At 35.6% G+C, this 22,233-nt stretch overlaps 1 protein-coding gene across 6 annotated transcripts in view; it reads right to left on the reverse strand.

The window, feature by feature from the left end:
• The window catches only part of dmd (dystrophin), a 241,529-nt gene that overhangs the window by 148,786 nt on the left and 70,510 nt on the right, over positions 1-22,233 (reverse strand). For all 6 annotated transcript variants that reach the window (XR_008393479.1, XM_053675989.1, XM_053675988.1 and 3 more), the window contains exons 29-44: positions 21,574-21,726; positions 21,148-21,309; positions 20,908-21,015; positions 19,550-19,723; positions 11,718-11,873; positions 10,769-10,939; positions 8,743-8,919; positions 8,330-8,452; positions 5,631-5,801; positions 5,373-5,489; positions 4,773-4,904; positions 3,950-4,102; positions 3,535-3,702; positions 3,274-3,384; positions 1,464-1,609; positions 523-646 (exon numbers count right to left, since the gene is read on the reverse strand). Coding sequence is in view for 5 of the 6 variants with exons in the window: in XM_053675989.1 (XP_053531964.1) it covers positions 523-646; positions 1,464-1,609; positions 3,274-3,384; positions 3,535-3,702; positions 3,950-4,102; positions 4,773-4,904; positions 5,373-5,489; positions 5,631-5,801; positions 8,330-8,452; positions 8,743-8,919; positions 10,769-10,939; positions 11,718-11,873; positions 19,550-19,723; positions 20,908-21,015; positions 21,148-21,309; positions 21,574-21,726 (2,346 nt within the window). In the remaining variant the exon portion in view is untranslated. The remainder of the gene's footprint in view (positions 1-522; positions 647-1,463; positions 1,610-3,273; positions 3,385-3,534; positions 3,703-3,949; positions 4,103-4,772; positions 4,905-5,372; positions 5,490-5,630; positions 5,802-8,329; positions 8,453-8,742; positions 8,920-10,768; positions 10,940-11,717; positions 11,874-19,549; positions 19,724-20,907; positions 21,016-21,147; positions 21,310-21,573; positions 21,727-22,233) is intronic.

Raw genomic sequence — 22,233 nt, forward strand, 5'->3', positions numbered from 1 at the left:
GCGTACATCAGTTCCCCATGATAAATTGAGTAACATTAACACAATTTGTTTCAGTAATGCAACACGATCTGATCATGTATTTTCAAAGTCCCAAATAAGATCAGACCCTGCGCCTTCACCCGAGCTCAGGATCAAACCCATGTAACTAGCGTTGTGACTCAGCACTGTTTCCTGTTACACTATCATGCCATACATGATTTAACCAAGTTAAATGAATACTATATTTATTTCTTCCTGTCAGTGCCAGCATCCACATAAGTTATAACGTAATTAGATCACGTTAATATGTGAATTGATCACACACAATCTACATAATTCAAACTAGTAATTAATAACTTGTGTAAATTAAAATTAGTGTAGACATTGAAAGCAAATATTTTATGTAAACTATACATAATATTTCCTCTTAAATCAGACTGTCCACATAGTCCCTTTTATTCCACTGTGGGTCATGCAGCCATTTACAGTTTTGATTGAACAACAAATAGATGTGATTTTCAGCCTATTACAATAATTAATTACCTTGATGTGGCTTGCATGGATGTTTGGGTCTTCCTCATACATCAGTAATGTTTTTTCTGCAACAGTCAACCAACCCTGTATGGCTTTTAATACCTCCCCATATTTCTTGCATATTTCAACGTATCTGAGAAGAAAGAAAAAAAATAGACAAAATAAGTCCCAATTGACAAGTGAGAGCGTAAAGACAATGTTGGAGAAAGTGGCTAAAACGTGCAGTACTGGTGACATTGCAACAAAACTACACAAGGCTAAAACGTGCGGTACTGGTGACATTGCAACAAAACTACACAAATCTATCACAATCTATATCAAATTCCAAGTTACTTTACAATTTATTAGTAATCTGAGAGCCCTTATTAAACAAAATAAATTTGTCACTCAGCTTGGGTCATATACAAATTTAAGACAGTTCTTGTTAAGCCTCTTCTTAAGAAAAACTATCTTTTCTCCTCCCTCCAATTACTGTTAAATAACCCACACACCTTTTCTGGAGAAATGGTCACCCAACAGCTTTGTTCTTTATTAAAAAGGAATTACAACACAGTACTGTAAAAAAAAGTCAGAGACCACCTTTTTGTTTTCAATCAAGACCCATTCAGTACTTATTTTTTAATTATTTGGCAACAAACAATAACAATAGAAAAATATATAGTACATTAATTTAATTTTCTGTCAAACAGCCGTATTTCATGCTATTTTAACTGTTGAAGACCTAACAATAATAGTGGGAAAATGTATTTAACAGAAAATCAAACAAAATAGAATGGAATTAAAGTACATTTTCCCCGGAATTAGAGTTTGCCACCAAATAATTAGCAGAAACAGTCTACTCATACACTTAAAGACTACCAGATGTTTAAATGAGGAGGAAATTGTTTGTTTGATGCCGTGCATCCTTTTTCCGGCATTCTGCATACCAAAATTCCCAGACAGTTACTTACCCTAGCCTATTCTGATAGAGGTTCTTCAGCTGTTCCCATTTGGTACTGAGGAGAAGAACGAGTGGATTCACATGAGGTGGTATGTTTTTCCTCTCTAAAGCCTCTGTCACCGGAGATTTGAGAGCGTCCAAAGTATGCTTTACTTCCTAAGTAATAAAGTATAGAAGAATATAGTAAAGTATAAATAAATTAAGAATGTTACTTATTTTATTTTTTTATTCATTTTTATTTAAAAAATATTTACACTGAAATAAACAATAAATCATACATAGAAAACAATCAGTCTGCACCAAAAATGCAAGCTACAGATGATACACAGTGCCCTCTATAATCATTGTTGCCCTTCATGACAATATATTCAAACAATAGCAGAATCTATTTATTGTTCGATCAATAATGATCCTTAGTAGAAATATTTTATTTGTTTATCTATTGATTTATTAAAATTTGTTTATTGCCTAAATTATTGGCTCTCCTAAGAAATACTTTAAATCAGAGATGCACCGGCACAAAATTTCTCAGCCGATACCGATACAGATAGTTCTGCCTTTTATGCCTTCTTTTAAATGAATAATAATTAATTCCACAATTCTGAAAGAAATGCAAATGAAACTTTATTCTCTCCATTTCAACAAGTTTCACAGTAACTGGTCTCATAAACAAAAAACACATTACTCTAACATTAACACATGAACCAAATTCTGAAGATTAAAGTAAGATCTCTTAACTTATTGAAGGTTATTAATTCATATTAACATTGACTGAACTCTAAAAAACTTATATATATATATATTACCATTAACTGGATATGAAATATACTACCCTAAAAATATATTTTTCTGTGCAATATATACTACTTCGCCAACTCATCTTCATTTAAACCTTTCAGCGGTGTACTGGAGCTTTAATTCAGAACGAGCAGCGCAGCAAAAAAAAAAAATAGACTCGAAGCTGAAACTCACGCTTCACTTCTGCAGCGTCCGGTGTAAAATTTGAGCAGTGCAGAGATTACAGAGATTACAAACTGCAGTTTTGTCGTCATTCCACACACGAGACATCATCTTTACACACTCAGCATGAAATCTGTGCGTTTTCCCGCCCTGTTTTGATTGACAGGATATCAGCATCATTTATGTTTAATCCGTTTTCTCTTGGTTTTGGGTAGGAAGTGAGGGAAGGAATCGTATTTCTGTATCTTTTTTTGGTTAGGTTAGTTAGTTCACTTTGTGTATAGTTCAAGGAAATTTTGTTTATTATTTTTGGCCTGGTCAGCTTCTGAAGATTTAACCATTTTGAAAGTGGTTTTGGGAGAATAAAATACAAAAAGCAAAAGCAATCTTGGCCTTGCCACACCTTTATTCCTTTGTATGTTGCGGCCCAACCTAGACTGGGTCTCAACACTACAATATAATATATCTCAACATCCATGGTCCCATATAACTATTGATTTATTACTGACTTGCCATCATGGGCACGGTTTCGTAACTAACCAACTATCTTGGTCAGTCTCATACCAGGTTACATTCAAGCTAATGGATAAGAGCAGGCTAATGAAGAAACAGTAAGATATCTGAGAACTTCGTCATAAACAACCCAAAGAATGAGGTTTTCTACCATATGCTGAATATTCCCAGAATTCCTTTTGTCACTCAGCTATGTAACTCATGCCCTTTCGATGTGCACTAAGCTGTCAACCGCCACTATTTCTCAGAAAGGTCACTCCCACCAACAAACCTGCAGTAGAGGAGTGTGTTGCGTGAAAGAGCTGAGGAGGAAGCCTTTATACCTAGTATATACCTATTAATCATACCTTCAGGCACTTTTCTTGTTGGGGTGTATTTTCAGTTATGTCAGACCAGCAGACAGAGGAGTTCAGTAGTGCATCATTTTCATCAATAGTATTCAGTAATGCTTGCAGTTCCTTTATAGAACAGGGTAAAAATAATAATCACAAATCAATGTAATTTTGCTCACTGTTATCATAAATATAATACAGCATTCATTAAGGAAAAAAGTCCTCCATCAAATGTAACGGCTTCTATGAAGTTTTTTTTCTTTTCTTCATACTTACAGTGACATTATATACTTCATCAAATTTCATATGCAGTTGTTCCCAGCGTTTATTAATGGCAAAGAGGCGCGGTTCCACAAGTTTATTAAAGCCATCTTCTGAGAGCTTATGACCAAGTCTCTGCACATCTTCAAGTACTGGACGTTGCTGTTCGATCTCAGTGCCAACCTCCAATTTATTAGAAATAACACAGAAAATCTCATCCTGATAAGTATATATAGTGTTGCTTATAACATCTTTTTATTTATTATTCAAATTAAGGCAGATGTTATGATACTGCAGTAAAAATGTTTTCATGATGCTTAGTTATATGATTGCCTTTTGTTAATAATGTTGAAATATTTTGTCCATACAGATTTAAATGGCTTCAAAACTGAGACGATCAGATAGCAGATATTCAAGCATTTATTTTTACCTTCACTCTTGGCTGATTTGCAGAATCCGGCAGTTCAGCCACCACCTTCTCAATGTTGTCAAGCCAGTGCATCATATCCTCAGACCTCTTACGGAACTGGTACCACTGTGGGGCAAAAGCAAACGCCTTCTTCTTCCTTAATGCTTTCAGGCCCTGTCAATACAAAGTAAAAAATAAAAAAACATTTAAAAAAATACCGTAAAACAACATGAAGGTAATGTAATGATTACAGTATCCATCAAAATCTGGACTTGCCATTTTTATTCCAAAACATGGTGCAACAGTAAAGAGTATTCAACATACACTGTCTGCAAATCAGAGATTTCACATACCATACATGATGTAGTTTTCTGTGAGGGACTTTGTTAAAGTTAACTTTGCCCTGGTCCATAAAATCTAATGTAATGAGGTTCCCATTTTTCTCAGTTCCTGGTCTAGGAGCACCTTGGTGGCATACCTTCATAATTATTTGCACTTGTGAGTCTCTCTGATATGTGCTTTTTATGTGCTGTCATTTGATTCAGAACATGTACACTCATATACATACATACTTCACTATTTTTGTATATATTGTGTCTTACATGCATTTCTAAGCCTTGTAACCTCATTTCCGATTGTTTCCTTGTTTCCGTGTCTCTAGTTTCTGGTTTTCCAACTCTTGCTGGCTTGACCAAGTTTGCCTGTCTTGGACCATTTTGAATTTGTCTAGAGTGCCTTTGACTATTTCTTCTCTGACCCATGCTACGATATAAGACAATGACTTTTACAAACGAGTGCATTTACATCCTATGCCTTTGTCTCTCGTGATATTCGATTTCTGTACCTTCAAGTTGTTGTATTTATCATGGAGTAGATTATGTTTTTGACAAACAGTTGACTTTGCTGGATCTGTGGTTCTCTTGAGGAGATTTTCTCCTTTTAAGAACAGTTCCTTCAGTTCATCTTCATCAACAACCTGCAAAAGCACATTCAGAGGAAATCAGTAGGTAGGAATATGCATATTTTTATTATTTATGCTTCAAATTGGTCAAATGACTAAATCAACTTTGTTTTGCTTTCTATACTTTTCTCCCCAAAACGTGCAATCACAAAGTCAGCAATATGTGGGGCCTGTCTTCTCAACTCTTAGAGGTCACAGCTACATGCTATTGTGTCCATTTTGTTGTTGTTTTTTTTTATAGGAGAATGCTAATGAATTGACTTAAGTACATGACAATCTGGTTGTTTCACTGATGAGTAGGTCACTCCACAAAGAGAGACTGAGTTATCTCCTTGTCAACAAAAATGAATATTAAATGTTTCCTATGATATAAAGTAGTAGCAAGAGTATGCAATAAGCCATGGCATACATGTTCTCATTAGATTTGGTCATTCAATTATTCATTCAAATATAATATTGATAAAATCAAAAGAGTCTTCTTACTGCATCTTCTATGAAATCATCTTCTTTGATGTTTTCACCAAGTTTAATCTCTTCTTCCAGCTGGAGTAGCCACATATTAGCTTGCCTGTGGTACTCTTCTAACTCTTGAGAGGAAGCCTATATAGGTCATTGACATTGACAACGATAAAAAATAATCATGTAAGGTTTGCATATTGTTTGTCTGTTCCCAAGGTCTGTTCAAATCAGATGAACAACATATGTAGCAAATGTCTTATGTCTCAACAATTTTACAGTTACCTGTCCATGCAGAATCCTTCTAGCAACCATCTCAAAGCGTTGACTGAGCTGATTCAGCTTGGGCTCTATTTGAGTTTTACAGTGCTCCCCTCTGTTTTTAATGATGTCTTCACCAAGATTTTGCACCTCCACTACCTTCCCACGCATTTCCTCCAATTCTCCTTGTAGACTCTGATAAGTTACAAACCTGTTATATTTACATGTTATAACATACACCCATTCTGCTTAAACAAATCCAATTATTCTGCAACAATAATAACAAAACAAATGTTTGTTAACATATGTTAATATTATATGTACACACATACCGATCAGCCATAATATTACAGGTGAAGTGAATAACATTGATCTTATTACAATGGCACTTGTAAAGGAGTGGGACATATCAGGCAGCAACTGAACAGTCAGTTAATGTGGTGGAAGCAGGAAAAATGGGCAAGTGTAGGGATCAGGGTAACTTTAACAAAGGCAAAATTGTGATGCTAGACTACTGGGTCTGAGCATCTCCAAACAGCAGGTCTTGTGGGGTGTTCCTGGTATGCAGTGGTTAGTACCTACCAAAAGTGGTCCAAGGAAGGACAATTGGTGAATTGTAGTTCATCAATGCGTTAGACTACAGGCCTAATCATGGTCTTGTCTCTTTTAAACGAACACAGGAGTTTTATGTAAAGTGAAACTTGTGATTCTTACCTCTATATTGCTCTTTTTTCTGCTTCTCTTCTTTGTGCAACTTCCTGCAGTTTGCACCTGACAATTTTCTCTCTCTCTCTGTTTTTTTCTTTTCAATTTCTAATGTTTTCAACATATGAGGACCAGATTATGCATAGTGTATAATCTCATAGAATTAGCAGCATAACTAATGCATATGGTAATGGCACCAACATGCATAACTCACGTGTTATGCTGATGTATAGTGGTGCTTGAAAGTTTGTGAACCTTTTAGAATTTTCGATATGTATGCGTAAATATGAATTAAAACCATCACAGTATCACACAAGTCCTAAAAGTAGACAATGAAAACCAAATTAAACAAATGAGACAAACATATTTTACTTGGGCATTTATTTATTTATTGAGGAAAATAATCCAATATTACATTTCTGTGAGTGGCAAAAGTATGTGAATCTTTAATATTAGCAGTTAATTTAAAGGTGAAATTAGAGTCAGGCGTTTTCAATCAATGGGATTACAATCAGGTGTGATTTAAAGAACAGGGATTTATCAAAGTCTGATCTTCACAACACATGTTTGTGGAAGTGTATCATGGCATGAACAAATTAGATTTCTGAGGACCTCAACCTGGAAAAGGTTACAAAACCATCTAATCCACCAATCCACAGTCAGAGAGATTGGGTACATATGGAGGAAAATCAAGACCATTGTTACCCTCCCAGGAGTGGTCAACTAACAAAGATCACTCCAAGAGCAAGACGTGTAATAGTCTATAAGATCACAAAGAAACCAAGGGTAACTCCTAAGCAACTAAAGGCCTCTCTCACATTGGCTATGTTAATGTTCATAAATCCACAATCAGGAGAACACTGAACACCAATGCTGTGCATGGCAGGGTTGCAAGGAGAAAACCACTCCTCTCCAAAAAGAACATTGCTGCCTGTCTGCATAAAGATCATGTGGACAAGCCAAAAAGCTAATGGTAAAATGTTTTGTGGATGGATGAGACCAAAATAAAACTTTGTTTTAAATGAGATGCATTATGTTTGGAAAAAGGAAAACACTGCATTCCAGCATAAGAACCTTATTCCATCTGTGAAATATGGTGGTAGTAGTATCATGGTTTGGGCTGCACCTTTTGCATTATGGTTTGGTTTTGCTGCATCTGGGCATGGATGGCTTGCCATCATTGATCAAACAATGAATTCTGAATTGAACCAGCGATTTCTAAAGGAAAATGTCAGGACATCTGTCCGTGAACTGAATCCAAAGACAACTTGGGTCATGCAGCAAGACAATGAGCCTACGCACACAAGTCGTTCTACCAAAGAACGGTTAAAGAATAATAAAGCTAATGTTTTGGAATGGCCAAGTCAAAGTCCTGACCTTAATCCAATAGAAATGCTGTGGAAGGACCTGAAGCAAGCAGTTCATGTGAGGAAACACACCAACATCCCAGAGTTGAAGCTGTTCTATACTGAGAAATGGGCTAAAATTCCTCCAAGTCGATGTGCAGAACTGATCAAAAGTTACCAGAAATGTTTATCTGCAGTTATTGCTGCACAAGGAGTCGCACCAGATACTGAAAGCAAAGGTTCACATACTTTTGCTACTCACAGTAATATTGGTTCATTTTCCTCAATAAATAAATGACCAAGTATAATATTTTGTTATTACATTTGTTTAATTGTGTTCCCTTTATCTACTTTTAGGACTTAGGGTTGTCTTTTTTAGGACTCAATTTTTTTTTTTTTATGTCAACCTCATGTTATTGTAACCATTTCAGTTTAATAAGTACTGAAAGGATGTTAATTGGCATAATTAATTTTGCTCAATATATGGGTAGAGGGCTGCACAGTTGTCACGAGAGGCCAAACTTCTGACCAAAAAACAAAACAAAACAAAACAAAAAAAACCTCTTGTGCGTCGACGTTCTGTCATTTTGTGCCCTGGATTTGTGTGAATGTCACTACAGATTTGGTTTGCCACAAAGTGTAGTACTGTACATTTACAAACAAGTTACAAACCTTGATGACATGGTTACTGTAGCCCTGGTTCTCCATCTTGTCTATCTGTGACTCAGCTCCATCTATCCAGGCATTTATCTGAGCAACATTCTGCTCCAATGTATTCATCTGACTCTGGTAATCCTGCCAAACAGAAAATGCTATATTACATTTTGAAGAGAAATATTCTGATTCTTTCAGACATAATAGTTTAATTGTCTTTGACAAGTAAATAGTTTAAATGTCTTTATGAAATTGTTTCATTCACATGCCTCTAACTTTACTCTTTGTTTCTTTATTTTAACTTTTATTCATAACATACTTATACCAGGGACATATGCTGCATTTATATTATAGGTACATAATTAGAGGAAATAAATAAAGAGAAGACAATTGGAAGGACCATTATGTGAGAATAGTCAGCTTGTTCTCACCAGCAATAAATTTAACCACTGTTCACTGCGTGATGTCACAGCTATCCAGTTGCTGTTCAACAGGCTGACTTTGTCATCTATTAGGCTTTCCTCTGTTAGCAGTGCTTTCAGGGCCTCTGCTAAATCTCTTACTACACAGAGCTGGGTTGTGCGTTGCTCTGTATCCTTATGTGTGGTCTGGAGAAAAAGTGTTACAACAATTATGTACTTCACTGCTGCTTTGCAGGCTGCTTGGTCATTTGTATATCTGGTTGGTAAACACAATAGATATAAAGACTGGTACAATCATGTTTTACATTCAGTGATCTAGTGTGGACATAAATTATATGATTTTAGCAAACAAAAACAGCAAAAAAAAAAAAACTAAACAAACAAAAAAAAAAAACACAACAAAAACTATGCATAGTCATATAAAGAGAGCCATAAAAATACACAAACTAGCCTAGTGTGGAAAAAATATAAAATGTCTCATTCTGAAATAAAGACAAATAATATATATATATATATATATATATATATATATACACACATATATATATATATATATATATATATATATATATATATATATATATATATATATATATATATATATATATATATATATATAAAAATGGAAGTTATTGTCCCTTTCGAAACTTTTGGAATGGCAAGACCAATTCAATTGTTTGTGCTATACACCAAAGACTTTTGGGTTTGAGATGTGAAAAAGATATGAGACAAGAATTTAAGATTTCCGGTTTTATTTCCTGGTATTTACTTTTGTATCAGGCCACGCAATGTTTAGGTGAGCAAAATTATACGATCTTATAAATCTTGACGTAAATTAAAGTAAATAACACCTAATATTTGGTTGCATATCCCTTGCTTGCAATTACTGCATCAAGCCTGCAAATCCCCAAATTGTTGCTCTCTTCTTTTGTGATGCTTTTCCAGGCTTTTACCACAGCGTCTTTCAGTTGTTATTTGTTTTGGGGGGTTTCTCCCTTCAGTCTCCTCTTCAGTTGGGTTAAGGTCTTGTGATTGACTTGGCCAGTCTAAAACCTTCCATTTTCCCCCCTGATAAAGTCCTTTGTTGAGTTGGCAGTGTGTTTTGGATCACTGTCTTGCTGATCTCATTGCCCTCGCGATTAATTTGGGTGCATTTCTCTGTAACTTGTCAGACATAATGTTCCTGTAAACTTCTGAATTCATTCTGCTGCTACCATCATGTGTTACATCATCAATAAACTGAGTCTGTTCCAGAAGCAGCCATGCAAGCCCAATCCATGAGACTACCTCCACCATGCTTCACAGATGAGCTTGTACGTTCTGGATCATGAGCAGAAGTTTTCTTTCTCCACACTTTGGCCTTTCCATCACTTTTGTAGAGGTTCATCTCGGTTCCAGAACTTTTGTGGCTCATCTCTGTATTTCTTTGCGAATTCTGACTTTCTTTCTTTTTCAGGACATTCCAAATTGTTCTGTTGGCTATGCCTAATGTTTGTGCAACGGCTCTAATTGCTTTTCCTACTTTTCTCAGCTTCAAAATGGCTTGCTTTTTCCCCATAGACAGCTCTCTGATCTTAATGTTGGCCTATGCTTTTTACAACAAATGCAATCTTCACTGGTGAAACTGAAGGCTAAAACCAAGCATAGATGTTCAGAGCTATTTATTGTTTAAACAATCAATATAACCGGGCACACCTGGGAAACACCTGTCACTCACATGTTCCAATATGTTTGCTTGCCTACAAATTGGATGGTCCAATGGTGAAATGTTCTATGTTGTTTAACACATCTACATATAAATACCAGGAAACGAAAGCTGAAATTCTAAACTCTCTTCTCATATTAATTTCAGTCTACATAAAGAGCAAATGAATTGGCCTTGCCGTTCCAATAGTTTAGGAGGGGACTGTATATATGAGTAGTAAAGTCTGTACTTGATTGCATTTGACTCCTACTAGAAAACCACATTTAGATTTCAAACATTTTAAGTTCAATATACAATATCAGTAATTCTGAGAGTGTGGCATTTATGCACCTTGGCCCATGTCAGCTCTGCTTCTAGGTCACTAGGCATTCCTTCCACTGATGACCGACAAGTCAGTTCACTATCAACCGCTGCTAACCATTCTGTTAGACTTTTTAAGTCTTTTTTAAATTTTCTCAATAACTTCAAACTCTTTTCTAGGGCTTGCTTTCCTTCTGTCACCTGTACAGAAAATGAGAAACAGGTTAACTGAAAAACAATTGCAATTACAAGCCATCAACAAACTGCTGCTATATTTGTAATTAGCTGAAATATTAAATCAACAATATTATAGCAACAGTATTTAACATTATGTCAAGACAGAAGACACTAATGCAATTATATTAAACCAATAAAAAGACCAAATGACAAAGAATTTCATTTGCGAATGTCAATCCTACTCTTCTTTGAAAGTCCTAGAAATTTGACAGTGTAACTCTTAAGCCCTTACTGTGAGCTGTGTGTAATTTTAAAATAATTCTTACAAATAATTCAACACAGTCCAGGTTACCATGAGACCTAATACAGATCAATATTTTACATTTTATGGCATTTGGCAGACACCCTTATCTAGAGCAACTGATAATTATCTAATTTTTTATACAACTGAGTAGTTGAGGGTTAAGGGCCTTGCTCAAGGACAGCTTGGTCAGCAATGACAGCTTGGCGGTGCTGGGATTTGAACTTACGACTTTTCGATCAGAAATCGAATGTCCGAACCACTGAGCTAACACTTCCCAATATATTTTTATCATACATTTTCTTTCCCAGCCAAACCTTTTGTTTGCATAAACAAAACAAAAAAATTAATTAAAACTGCAAGTAATGAGGCATCCTAAAATATTTTTCCTAAATTGTTTGGTAAAGATTTAGGACCAGTCATAATAAAATTATCAAAATGTTTGAGTCGGTTTTCTGTGATGCAACATTACATTACCTGTGAAGCGTAGCCTTATCATACCTGTGCACCCAAGTCGTTGTATACCAGTTTAAGACTTGTCAAACGGTCATCCAGCTCTTTGGGTTGCTCTGTCTGCTGTCTCTGCACAATTTGTCTTCCTGTCTTAATTACCATCTCCACTTCTGATTTCACTTCACTTAGACTTTTATACAACTTCTGAAGAATAAAAATGTACAAGTTGTATTAAAATATTGATTTAGCATACTTAATTGGGAATTAATTGTGGTACATTTAAATCAGGAGAATGCAACACACTTTTAGAGTTAATCGATTAGGTTGGGCTTCTCACTATGGTGGACAATATGGATTTTTATGGAAAACAAACAAATAAAATTTATGGGATAGAAATGTTAAAATAAAAACTATTTATTTATTCATTCCTCTGGTATGCTAATGAGCAATAGACCACCCACCCACTCACATTGGTTAATCATATATACTCAGATCAATAAAACTGGCTCAAACCAGAAATCTAAAAATATGTGGCATTTGTGGAAGCTGGTGGTGATATTAGACTGAAGAGCTAAAATTTAATATCTATCAATTACTCAACAATTCATAACAAAAAAGTTTCATCCTTTCATTAAAATACCCCCACAATACTTACAGTTCTGTCATCTGTCATTTCATGTAATGTATATTTTGATTAGACATTCTGTGCTTAGTCTATACACTTTTAGCTTCTCCTCCAAATACATTTTCAAGGAAAAAAGGATGATCAAGTAAATAATCTACTTCACTTACATTACTCCCACAACTAAGTCAAGTCTGTAATGGAACTACTGATGACATATACTTTATGTATCACTGAAATAGCCCAAATTAAGTGCAAATCTAGGGTAAATCTAAGGTGCAAATCGGTCACTGATAGGCTGTAGCACTGGGCTTGAAACAATCCCACTGTGTCACTACATCCCATTTTCTATGTTTTAAGTACAACTTCTGGTGGTGCTATTGCACTCATTTTGTTTTCACAAAATAACAAAGTAATCCTCTTTACATTTGTTGTCCTCAAATAATATAATATGGGTGCCAAAAACAAGTTATACTGACTTCTTTTGTAATTCTTGAAAGACAATGGGGGCTTAGGCTTGCTAAACCATTGATACAAGCAATGCCTAGCCCTCATCAAATTTTATACACTGCTTTTAAAGTAAATGATTACTACTGCCCTTTATGTTGTGTTATTAAAAGTATCAGCCAATCATTTTTAAAGCAGCAGTATTAAAAATACATTTTTCACATACTTTTCTACTTTGGTATTTTTACACATATTGTCAAATATGAAGAATATATTGAGAAGAGAAAGATGGTAGACAATTTCAGTGCCACAGCATAAAACATTCATACAATAATGTACATAGTGAATGTTGACAAAGGGAACAAGAGACTACCTCGCCTTGACACACTAACACATGCTGAAATTATTTAATCTTGGCTAAAGTCTGATGGAGTGTTTGTGAGACGAGGTCCAGATTGGGGGGTACGGGGAAAGACAAAAACATCCCTTATAATTGTATTTGGATTAATGTGAATAATAATAATAACAATAATAATAATAATAATAATAATAACAACAACAACAACAATAAAATCACCACCACCACCACCAATAATAATAATAATAATAATAATTTTTGCAACTCTATTTGATATATGTATTTTTTGCATATTGCTTTTCCACAAAGTTCTACATACAAATTATTAGGTTGAATATGTAATCCTGTTCAGTGAACTCTGGGTAACTGCCTGGGCTGTGTGTTAACACCTGCATACACATAAAGATGTGTGTATGCAGACACATGTCAAGACCTGTAACACAATTTCAGATTGTTACCGTATGACGCTATCAAAATCCTTCATTAATGGCAGCAGTGCCCTTTTCAACCTTCTCACCATTTTCAGCTTTGGCTCTGAGTGATGGGGAACCCTGGAGTTTATACAGAGTTCATAGAACAGGCTTACATACGTAACCTAACATTCTATTTTACCCATCCTAACCACTGAGGGTATGTTTTAACACCTGGATAACCTATAGTAGTAGGTCACAAGGAACTAGCTCACTCCAAGAGTGACTGCGACTGGAAGAATGTTCAGATATGATTGCTGGTTGGAAACCACCGAGTCCAACCTCAGGCCAGGTCCTCGAAAGCCTAAAAAAGGGTAAGCTGAAGCCAAGTTGATGGATTAAGGTGGTGTTCACATAACACACAGGTGGTGTACTGCCCATTTCAAATATCCCCACAACATTTCAATGTGATTCAAATCCGGGCTTTGACTTGGCCATTCCATAACCATAATTCCATTTCTTGGAGGGTTTGAGCCATTCCTTGGTGGATTTGCTAGCATGTTGAGGATAATTATCCTGCTGAAAGGTTCACTTTTGGTTCACCTTCAGATTTCGGACAGATGGCCTCACATTATCTTCAAGCACTCTTAGATGTGATGCAGAATTCACAGTTGAATCAATGAATGTACGCTGTCCAGTCCCTGAGGCAGAGAAGCAACCCCAATAACATTTCCACCACTGTGCTTCACAGTTGGTATGAGGTGCTTCTCCTGAAAAGGTGTCTTTGGTCAGCGCCAAACACGACTGCTGTTACTGTGGCTAAACAACTCTATCTTTGATTCATTTGTCCAGAGCACATTATTCTAAAATGCCTGGTCTTTGTCTATATGCTCCTTGGCAAACTGTAGTCTTGCTCTAATGTTCTTTTTAGACAGCAAAGGCTTTTGCCTGGCACACCTCACATGTAGGTCGACTTTGCGCAATCTCTTTCTGATTGTAGAATCTTGCACTTTTACACCAACAGTGGCAAGACTTACTAACAGATCCTGTGATTAAATTTTGGGGTTTTTGGAGACTTCTTTTTTCATCAGATGGTCTGCTCTCGGGCTGAATTTACTGGGACAGCCAGTCCTGGGCAAATTGGCAGTCATTTGAAATCTGTGCTACTTGTAAATGATTTTCCATACTGTGGGAATGATGCATTTCAAATAATTTGGAGAGCTTTTTAAACCCCTTGCCAGACATAGGCATCCACATACTTTTTTTCTGAAAGGCTTATAGAAGTCTTTAGATCTAGGCATGATATAAACACTACATACCTCAATAACAAAGGGAACACCAGATATGAGAGGGGTATAAATAAGACAGGTTTTGCTGCACTCCCTGAGCAGGTTCTAATCACTGGCACCCAATCTTGAACACCTGATTCTAATTTTATGAATTTGAAGGTGTGATAAATGTAGAGGTGTACTTACTTTTACCATGTGACTGATCTGTTTTTTGTTAAGTTAAATTGTGAAAATTACAACAAAATGTCAATTGCATGTGCTGTTTGCCTGTTTGCCTGGAAATTGTTGCCTTTTTCAATATATATATATATATATATATATATATATATATATATATATATATATATATATATATATAAATAACTGGATATGTTATGAATCGACCTGGAATTGGATGTGTGTCTGTACTGTCTCAATGCTCAATGAAGAGGATGGTTTGAGTGGCCAAAAAATCTCCAAGGATCACAGAAGTTAGTTGTGTCTTGGGGTCAGAAAGTCTCCAAAACTACAATCTGAAGTCACCTACATCACCACAAGTTGTTTGGAAGGGTTTCAAGAAAAAAGCCTCTACTCTCATCTAAAAACAAACTTGAGCGTCTTCAGTTTTCCAGACACTACTGGAACTTCAAATGAGATCGGGTTCTATGGTCAAATGAAACCAAAATAGAGATTTTTGGCAGTAAACTCCAGAGGTGTTTTGACGCACACAGAGAGGTAGACTTATGGAAAAGTACTTCATGCCCACGGTTAAATATGGTGGTGGTTCTTTAATGTTTTGGGGCTGTTTTTCTGCCAAAGTACCTGGACATTTTGTTAGGATACATGGCATCATGGACTCAAATATCAACAGATATTAAATGAAAACCTGACTGCCTCTGACTGAAAGCTTAAAACGGGCCGTGGTTGGAACTTCCAGCAGGACAATGATCCAAAACATACATCAAAATCAACACAAAAATTGTTTACTAACCACTAAATCAAGGTCCTGCCATGGCCAAATATATATATATATATATATATATATATATATATATATATATATATATATATATATATATATATATATATATATATTTTTATGGATGGTAAGGGGTGCAAAATTATATGAGGAAAAGTCCTGATGACAGAGAGAGAGAGAGACAAAGAGAGAGTCCCCAGTCCTGAGAGAATAATCGTGAGCTTAATCAGACATGCCACGTCTGCCAAGCCCTATCCTAACAGCGGGTGATGTTAATCTTAAGAAATCTTGAGAGCTATAGTGGATATAAAATTCTACACACCCCTGTTGAAATGGCAAGTTTTTGTGAAGTAAAAAAAAGGAAACTAAGATAAATAACGTCAGAACTTTATCCACCCTCAATATGAAATAACAACATATAAAGGTTAAGTGAAAAGAAATCAGAAACATTTACAGGGAAAAAAAAAAAAAAAAACAATAACGTAGTTGCATAAGTGTGCACACCCCTTAACTAATATTTTCTTAAAGCACCTTTGGATTTTATTAAACCACTTAGTCTTTTTAGTTAAGAGTCTATCAGCATGGCACATCTTGACTTGGCAATATTTTCCCACTCTTTCTTGCAAAAACATTCTAGATCCATCAAACTGTAAGGGCTACTGCACACCCCACTTCAAGTCACCCCACAGATTTTTAGTAGGATTCAATTCTGGGCTCTTGCTAGGCCATTTAAAAACATTTCTTGTGGTTAAGCCATTCCTTTGATGATTTTGATGTATGCTTTGGGTCATTGTTGTCCTGAAAGGTGAAAATATGTTTCATTGTCAGCTTACTAGCAGATAGCTGAAGGTTTTGAATTAATTTTGGTAAAAGCCGAAGTTTCAACTGAAAAAATCAGCCCTAAAGCATGATGCTGCCACCACCATGCTTCAACATGGGTATGGTGTTCTTTTGGTGATGTGTTTTTTTGTACCAAACAAACCGTTTGGAATTATGGAATTATTATATATTTTAAAATCGGTCTCATCAGACCATAACACAGTTTGTCACATGGTTTGGGGTGATTTAGTTGAGCTTGGATGTTTTTTTTGTGAGAAAAGGCTTTCATCAAGTCACCCTACCCCAAAGACCAGACATATGAACCAGAACTAGAACCAGAAGACCACATCACCCCGATCTTATCAACACTGCATTGGCTCCCAGTGAAATCTTGCATTCATTATAAAATACTATTATTCACTTATAAAGCACTAAACGGTCTCACGCCACAATATCTAAGCAACCTCTTGGTTTTCTATGATCCGCCACGCCTACTTAGATCAAAAGATGCAGGATATTTGACAGTACCTCGAATAGCGAAAGGCTACAGCAGGCAGAAGAGCTTTCTCTTACAAAGCCCCACAGTTATGGAACAGTCTTCCAATTAGTGTACGGGACCCAGACACAGTCTCAGTGTTTAAGTCTAGGCTTAAAAGGTATTTGTTTACTCAAGCCTACCCTGACTAGACTTTATGTTACGCTAAGCACAGTCCTAACAATCTCTTCTCTCCCTCTCTCCTTCTGCTGAGCCACACACAATTTTATGGAGATACTAGAGATCCTGATCCTTTCTGATCTCCGGACCTGCCTGATCCATTTCGGATGTCCTGCCTCTGGATGGAGCTCTCATCTACTCCAATTACAGATTGCTGGGACTACGGCTGCTTCTAAGGCCATACAGACTTCATATAAGTCAATAATGAACTTTTTCACACTAACTGTTGTTACCCAGATGAGGATGGGTTCCCTTCTGAGTCTGGTTCCTCTCAAGGTTTCTTCCGCTTAACATCTTAGGGAGTTTTTCCTTGCCACCGGCTTGCACAATTGGGATAAATTCACACATTTAAAATTTGTATACCATGTTTATATGTTTCTGTAAAGCTGCTTTGAGACAATGTCTATTGTAAAAAGTGCTATACAAATAAAATTGAATTGAATTGAATGTGAAGAATAGGAGAAACTGTTGTCACATGCACAGAGTAATCAGTACTTGTCAGATATTCCTGCAGCTCCTTTAATGTTGATGTAGGTCTCTTGGCAGCCATAAGAGCCATAATCTTAGTAAGATTTTGTCTTCTCCTTTTATAAATTTTGGAGGGACATCCTATTCTTAGTGATGTCACTGTGGCATGCCATTTTCTCCATTTGTTTATGATGGCCTTCATTGTGTTCCATGGTACATTTAATGTTTTGGAAATTCTTTTATACCCCTCTGTTGATTGATTCCTTTAGACAGTGAGATACCATGCATGCTTTGTAAGCTCATTTAGTAACATGGCTTCAGCAGTCTGATGAAAATATGAAAAAAGTCTGATGAAAACAGAAACAGTTGTTTTTTATTTGGGGTTAATCTGAATAATTTCATTTACAGCTGTATGATAATTACTGTTGAACATGAGATTGAATGTGTGGTAAATTTTCTGAATACAGCCATATCACCAGTTGTGAAAGGGTATGCACCTTATTGTTAAGTTTTTTATTCTTCCTTAAAATGTTTCTGGTTGTTCTCTCTTAATTTTTTTACACACTGTAATTTTATATTGAGGGTGGAAAAAGTTATGACATGATTTATCTTTTTGCCTTGGTAACAAAGCTCTCAAGAGACTCAAGAGACAAATTACAGATAATGGGCTCCATTCTTTTTGTCACTTAACAAATCTGAGAAAAAAAAAAGATACCTGTAACTAATTGTGGAAATCCAAACAGGCTGATTCAGCTCCTGAGAACTGGATTAGCACTGCCAGATTGAAATAACCTCTTTTGTCTTGGAAAAGGCGGATATCTCAAGATTCGAACCCATGATCAGTTAACGATTAGTTAATGCCTTTAAGAGTTTACATTTTTTTCTACTATACACTGTAGTTTAATACTGCTCAATTTACTGGTTCCCTGGTGGACTAGTGGCTAGCATGCGACGATCTCACGCCCGGGGCCAGGGTTCGAGTCCTGGTCAGGGAGCCAAGCCCAGCCACTGGAGGACTGAACGAGCCAGTGCACTCTCAATGGCGGTCCCAAGGCCGGAAAATGGAGCTGGCTACATCAGGAAGGGTAACCGGCATAAAACTTGTGCCAGAATTAAAATGCAGATGGGTGATCTATTTTGCAGGGTTGCACATGCAACAACAGCTTTGAAGAAGGGACAAATTCAACATCAATATCCAGTAGTATATCAAACAGACAACAGTCCAATCCAGCTAAATCAGGAACACACAAATGAAAAAAGGCCCTTGGTTCAAATACAAAAGACTGGGATGGATGAAGCAATGAACAAACAAACAAATAAATACATGCAGGGATAGATAAACTTAAAGAAACAGTCTACAAAAATACTGTATATAAAATGTCAAATAAATAAATAAATAAATAAATATTGTTTTGGCATTTCTGTCCCATTTGTTTGTTTATATATTCATATATCTATGTATTTAATTAATTATTAAATATGAATGATTCATTATGAAAATTAGATGCTGATATTAAAATATTTCTATTTGGTAATTAATTACAAAATTAATCTATCAATTAAGTCCCTTATTGTCATCCATATCCACACATGTGAGCATACCATTTTAACAACCTTACGCATGCGTGTATGGCAAGTATATGTGTATATAAAATATACACAAATATATATAAAATATTTTTTAATTACTATTTAACAGATGTCCTCTAGACTAGACTTCACATAACAGCCATAAATGTGTAAAGATGCAAATAACTTAAAATTGATAAAGATACAGAATCATATAATACCCACCATGCACTGCTCCAATTGGGACTGCACCACATCCTGCTCTACACTGTGGATGCTTAGCACCCCCAGTTCACCCTTCACCTCTTCCAATACACGTTCACATTCTTTCAACCTCTGATCAAAGTTGGCTGGCTTTTGGAAAAGTCGAAACTTTGCTTTCACCTCCAATAATTTAGCCTTACAAAGAATCCAAAAACAATGGTTAACAGTGGTTAATTTCAATGTAAGCTCTTTATTATTTAATTAATTATGTGAATTAATTTGTTATATCTCTTTGTTTGTCTGTCTAAATAATGACCTTGTTTCCTCTGTTTCAATCTTTTATTTTTGCTTGTTTTCACTCCTGCACTGGGTTAAAAAATTTTTTTAACTTATTTTATCAGTTGGATGTAACAGCATTAGAAACATAATTAGGGTTTCTTTTTTTTACGCTAGCAACACATACCTGTACCTGTTATTTATATATTTAAGATTTACTTCTTACTATCAGCTATTGCTTCCAATGTGAACTTATATGTGAACAATGTGACTTCAAAATATTGACTTTTTTTTATTTCTATAACTATTATTATTAAATATTTCAGAACTATATTTATTACCCTTGGTTAATGCATTAAAGAATTATTTTTAAAGAATATAGTCAGTGGTAGCTGTGAAGGAACTTCTCTCCCATGCCTGCAGCGCTACGGCACGCTCTACAGTGCCTCATGCGTTTATCTTTTGATTCATGTCATGTCTCCACCCATGTCCCATCATTGGTTGTCTCCCTCATGTGTCTTGATTACTTGCATCTGGTTTCAGTTTGCCCCTTGATTTGTGTGTGTATTTAAACCTGCATGTCTCTGTGTGAAGTAATGTTCAGTGTCCACCTGCCTGACTTTGCAGAGCCTTTGTTTCATGTCGTTATACTCCAATTATTGACGTAGTTCCATTTCCTTGTTTATGTATTTGTTCAGAATGCATATTTATAAAATCTAGATGTCTTGACCAAAGCGTAGGCATGTCTATGTAACCATTTCTGGTGTTTAGTCAGATTATACAAAACATGTTTTGGGTAACTAACATCTATAACCAGGTTGGCAAATGTAACTGCCTGTAACTTTTGTGCTGGACCAAATCCTACAAAAAGCTTTTGTTAAAATTCTGCGTGATAAACTTTATAGATATGTTTATAGATATGTTCTTGCACCATAAAGAACCTATATAGAAGATAGTAAACTGAAACTGATGCAGTACCATATGTTTCATTTAAAGTTCAGTAAGGCAGATATGTTAAGCTTCACCTATTCATCAGCATTTTCTTTTGCTTGTGTGTCTATTTTAATGTGAAATTTGAAAACAGAAAAGTGTATAATGCTCACATATGTAGCATCAATCTCTGTGACCATTTTTTCGGATGCATCTTCACTGGTCCGTTTCTTCATGCCATCTAGAGTCACTTCATGATCACTCAGTTCAGCCTGAATTTTCTATAGTAAAAATAAAAGAGATTAAAAATGCAGTTTAAAATGTTTGCTTTACCCACAGCATATTTACATATTTTCTGAACGTCTTGTTTCAAGTTATAGAAAGTTACAAGTTACGCTGAGTAATATGCAAACCTGAGCTTCCTGAGGTATCTGAGCAGCGTCTATACCGTCTGCAAGATATGCAGTCAAATGCCGATCAGTTGTCTTTAGAGAATCTTGGATTAGACGCAGAGTTTTGTCATTCTTGTTCGCCCACTGTAAGCTCTTCTCTAGATGTTGTCGCATTTGTAACGCCTGTTGTAGTAAAGGATAATATAGTGATAGATAATGTATAACAATTTTTTTTTTTTATTACATAATAAATCATGTTTCAGACAAAAATAAATGCTGGCTGTCAGGTATTACTTGCAAAAACATTACCAATTGCAACAATCAAGGTATCTAGAATAACTATATCAGATTTTTCAAGATGCTTTGAAACACCCATAGAAACCAAGATTTTTTATTCATGTGTTTAAACTTTAAAATAACAGTTACGTTGTATTGTCAAACACATACCCTTTGCATGAGTTCGTCCCAGCGAATGTTGTAATTTTCCACCTTCTTATGAATGAGCTCATCAAGGACTCCTCCATCCATAAGGGTCTGGGACAACTCACGTATTTGGCTACGATTATATTCAGGATGTTCTTTTATTATGGTATCTATGGACTGGAACAAAAAAAAAAAAAAAAAAGACGAACATACAGTCTGGTAAAAATAAATACACCCAATTTAAATGGTTGGATTTTTAAACATATTTGATCATCTTTGAAACAGTGCCTATTAATAAAGTTGATATATTTGAAGGAAAAAAAAAACACAAGGAAAATGAGCTTTTTCAATCATTTATTTTTTCAATCAGAAATATCAATAGATGTGATATTTTTCTGTGGAAAAAGTAAGTACACCCTTAGCCTCAGAAGCTAGTATTACCCCCTTTAGCAGAAATAACTTCTTGTAGGCATTTTGCATAATTGCCCACCAGTCTCTGACGTCAGCTTGCCGGAATTATTATTATTATTATTATTATATTCTTTCAGTTGCAGGATGTTTGAGAGTTTTCTTGCATGTACAAATCCCCCCACAATATTTCAAATCTGTGCTTTGACTAGGCCTTTCCATAACCCTAGAGTTCTTTTTTAGCCATTCCTTGGTGGATTTCCTAGTGTGCTTAGG

Source organism: Ictalurus punctatus, chromosome 26 (assembly GCF_001660625.3).
Source record: "Ictalurus punctatus breed USDA103 chromosome 26, Coco_2.0, whole genome shotgun sequence".
NCBI lineage: Eukaryota > Metazoa > Chordata > Actinopteri > Siluriformes > Ictaluridae > Ictalurus > Ictalurus punctatus.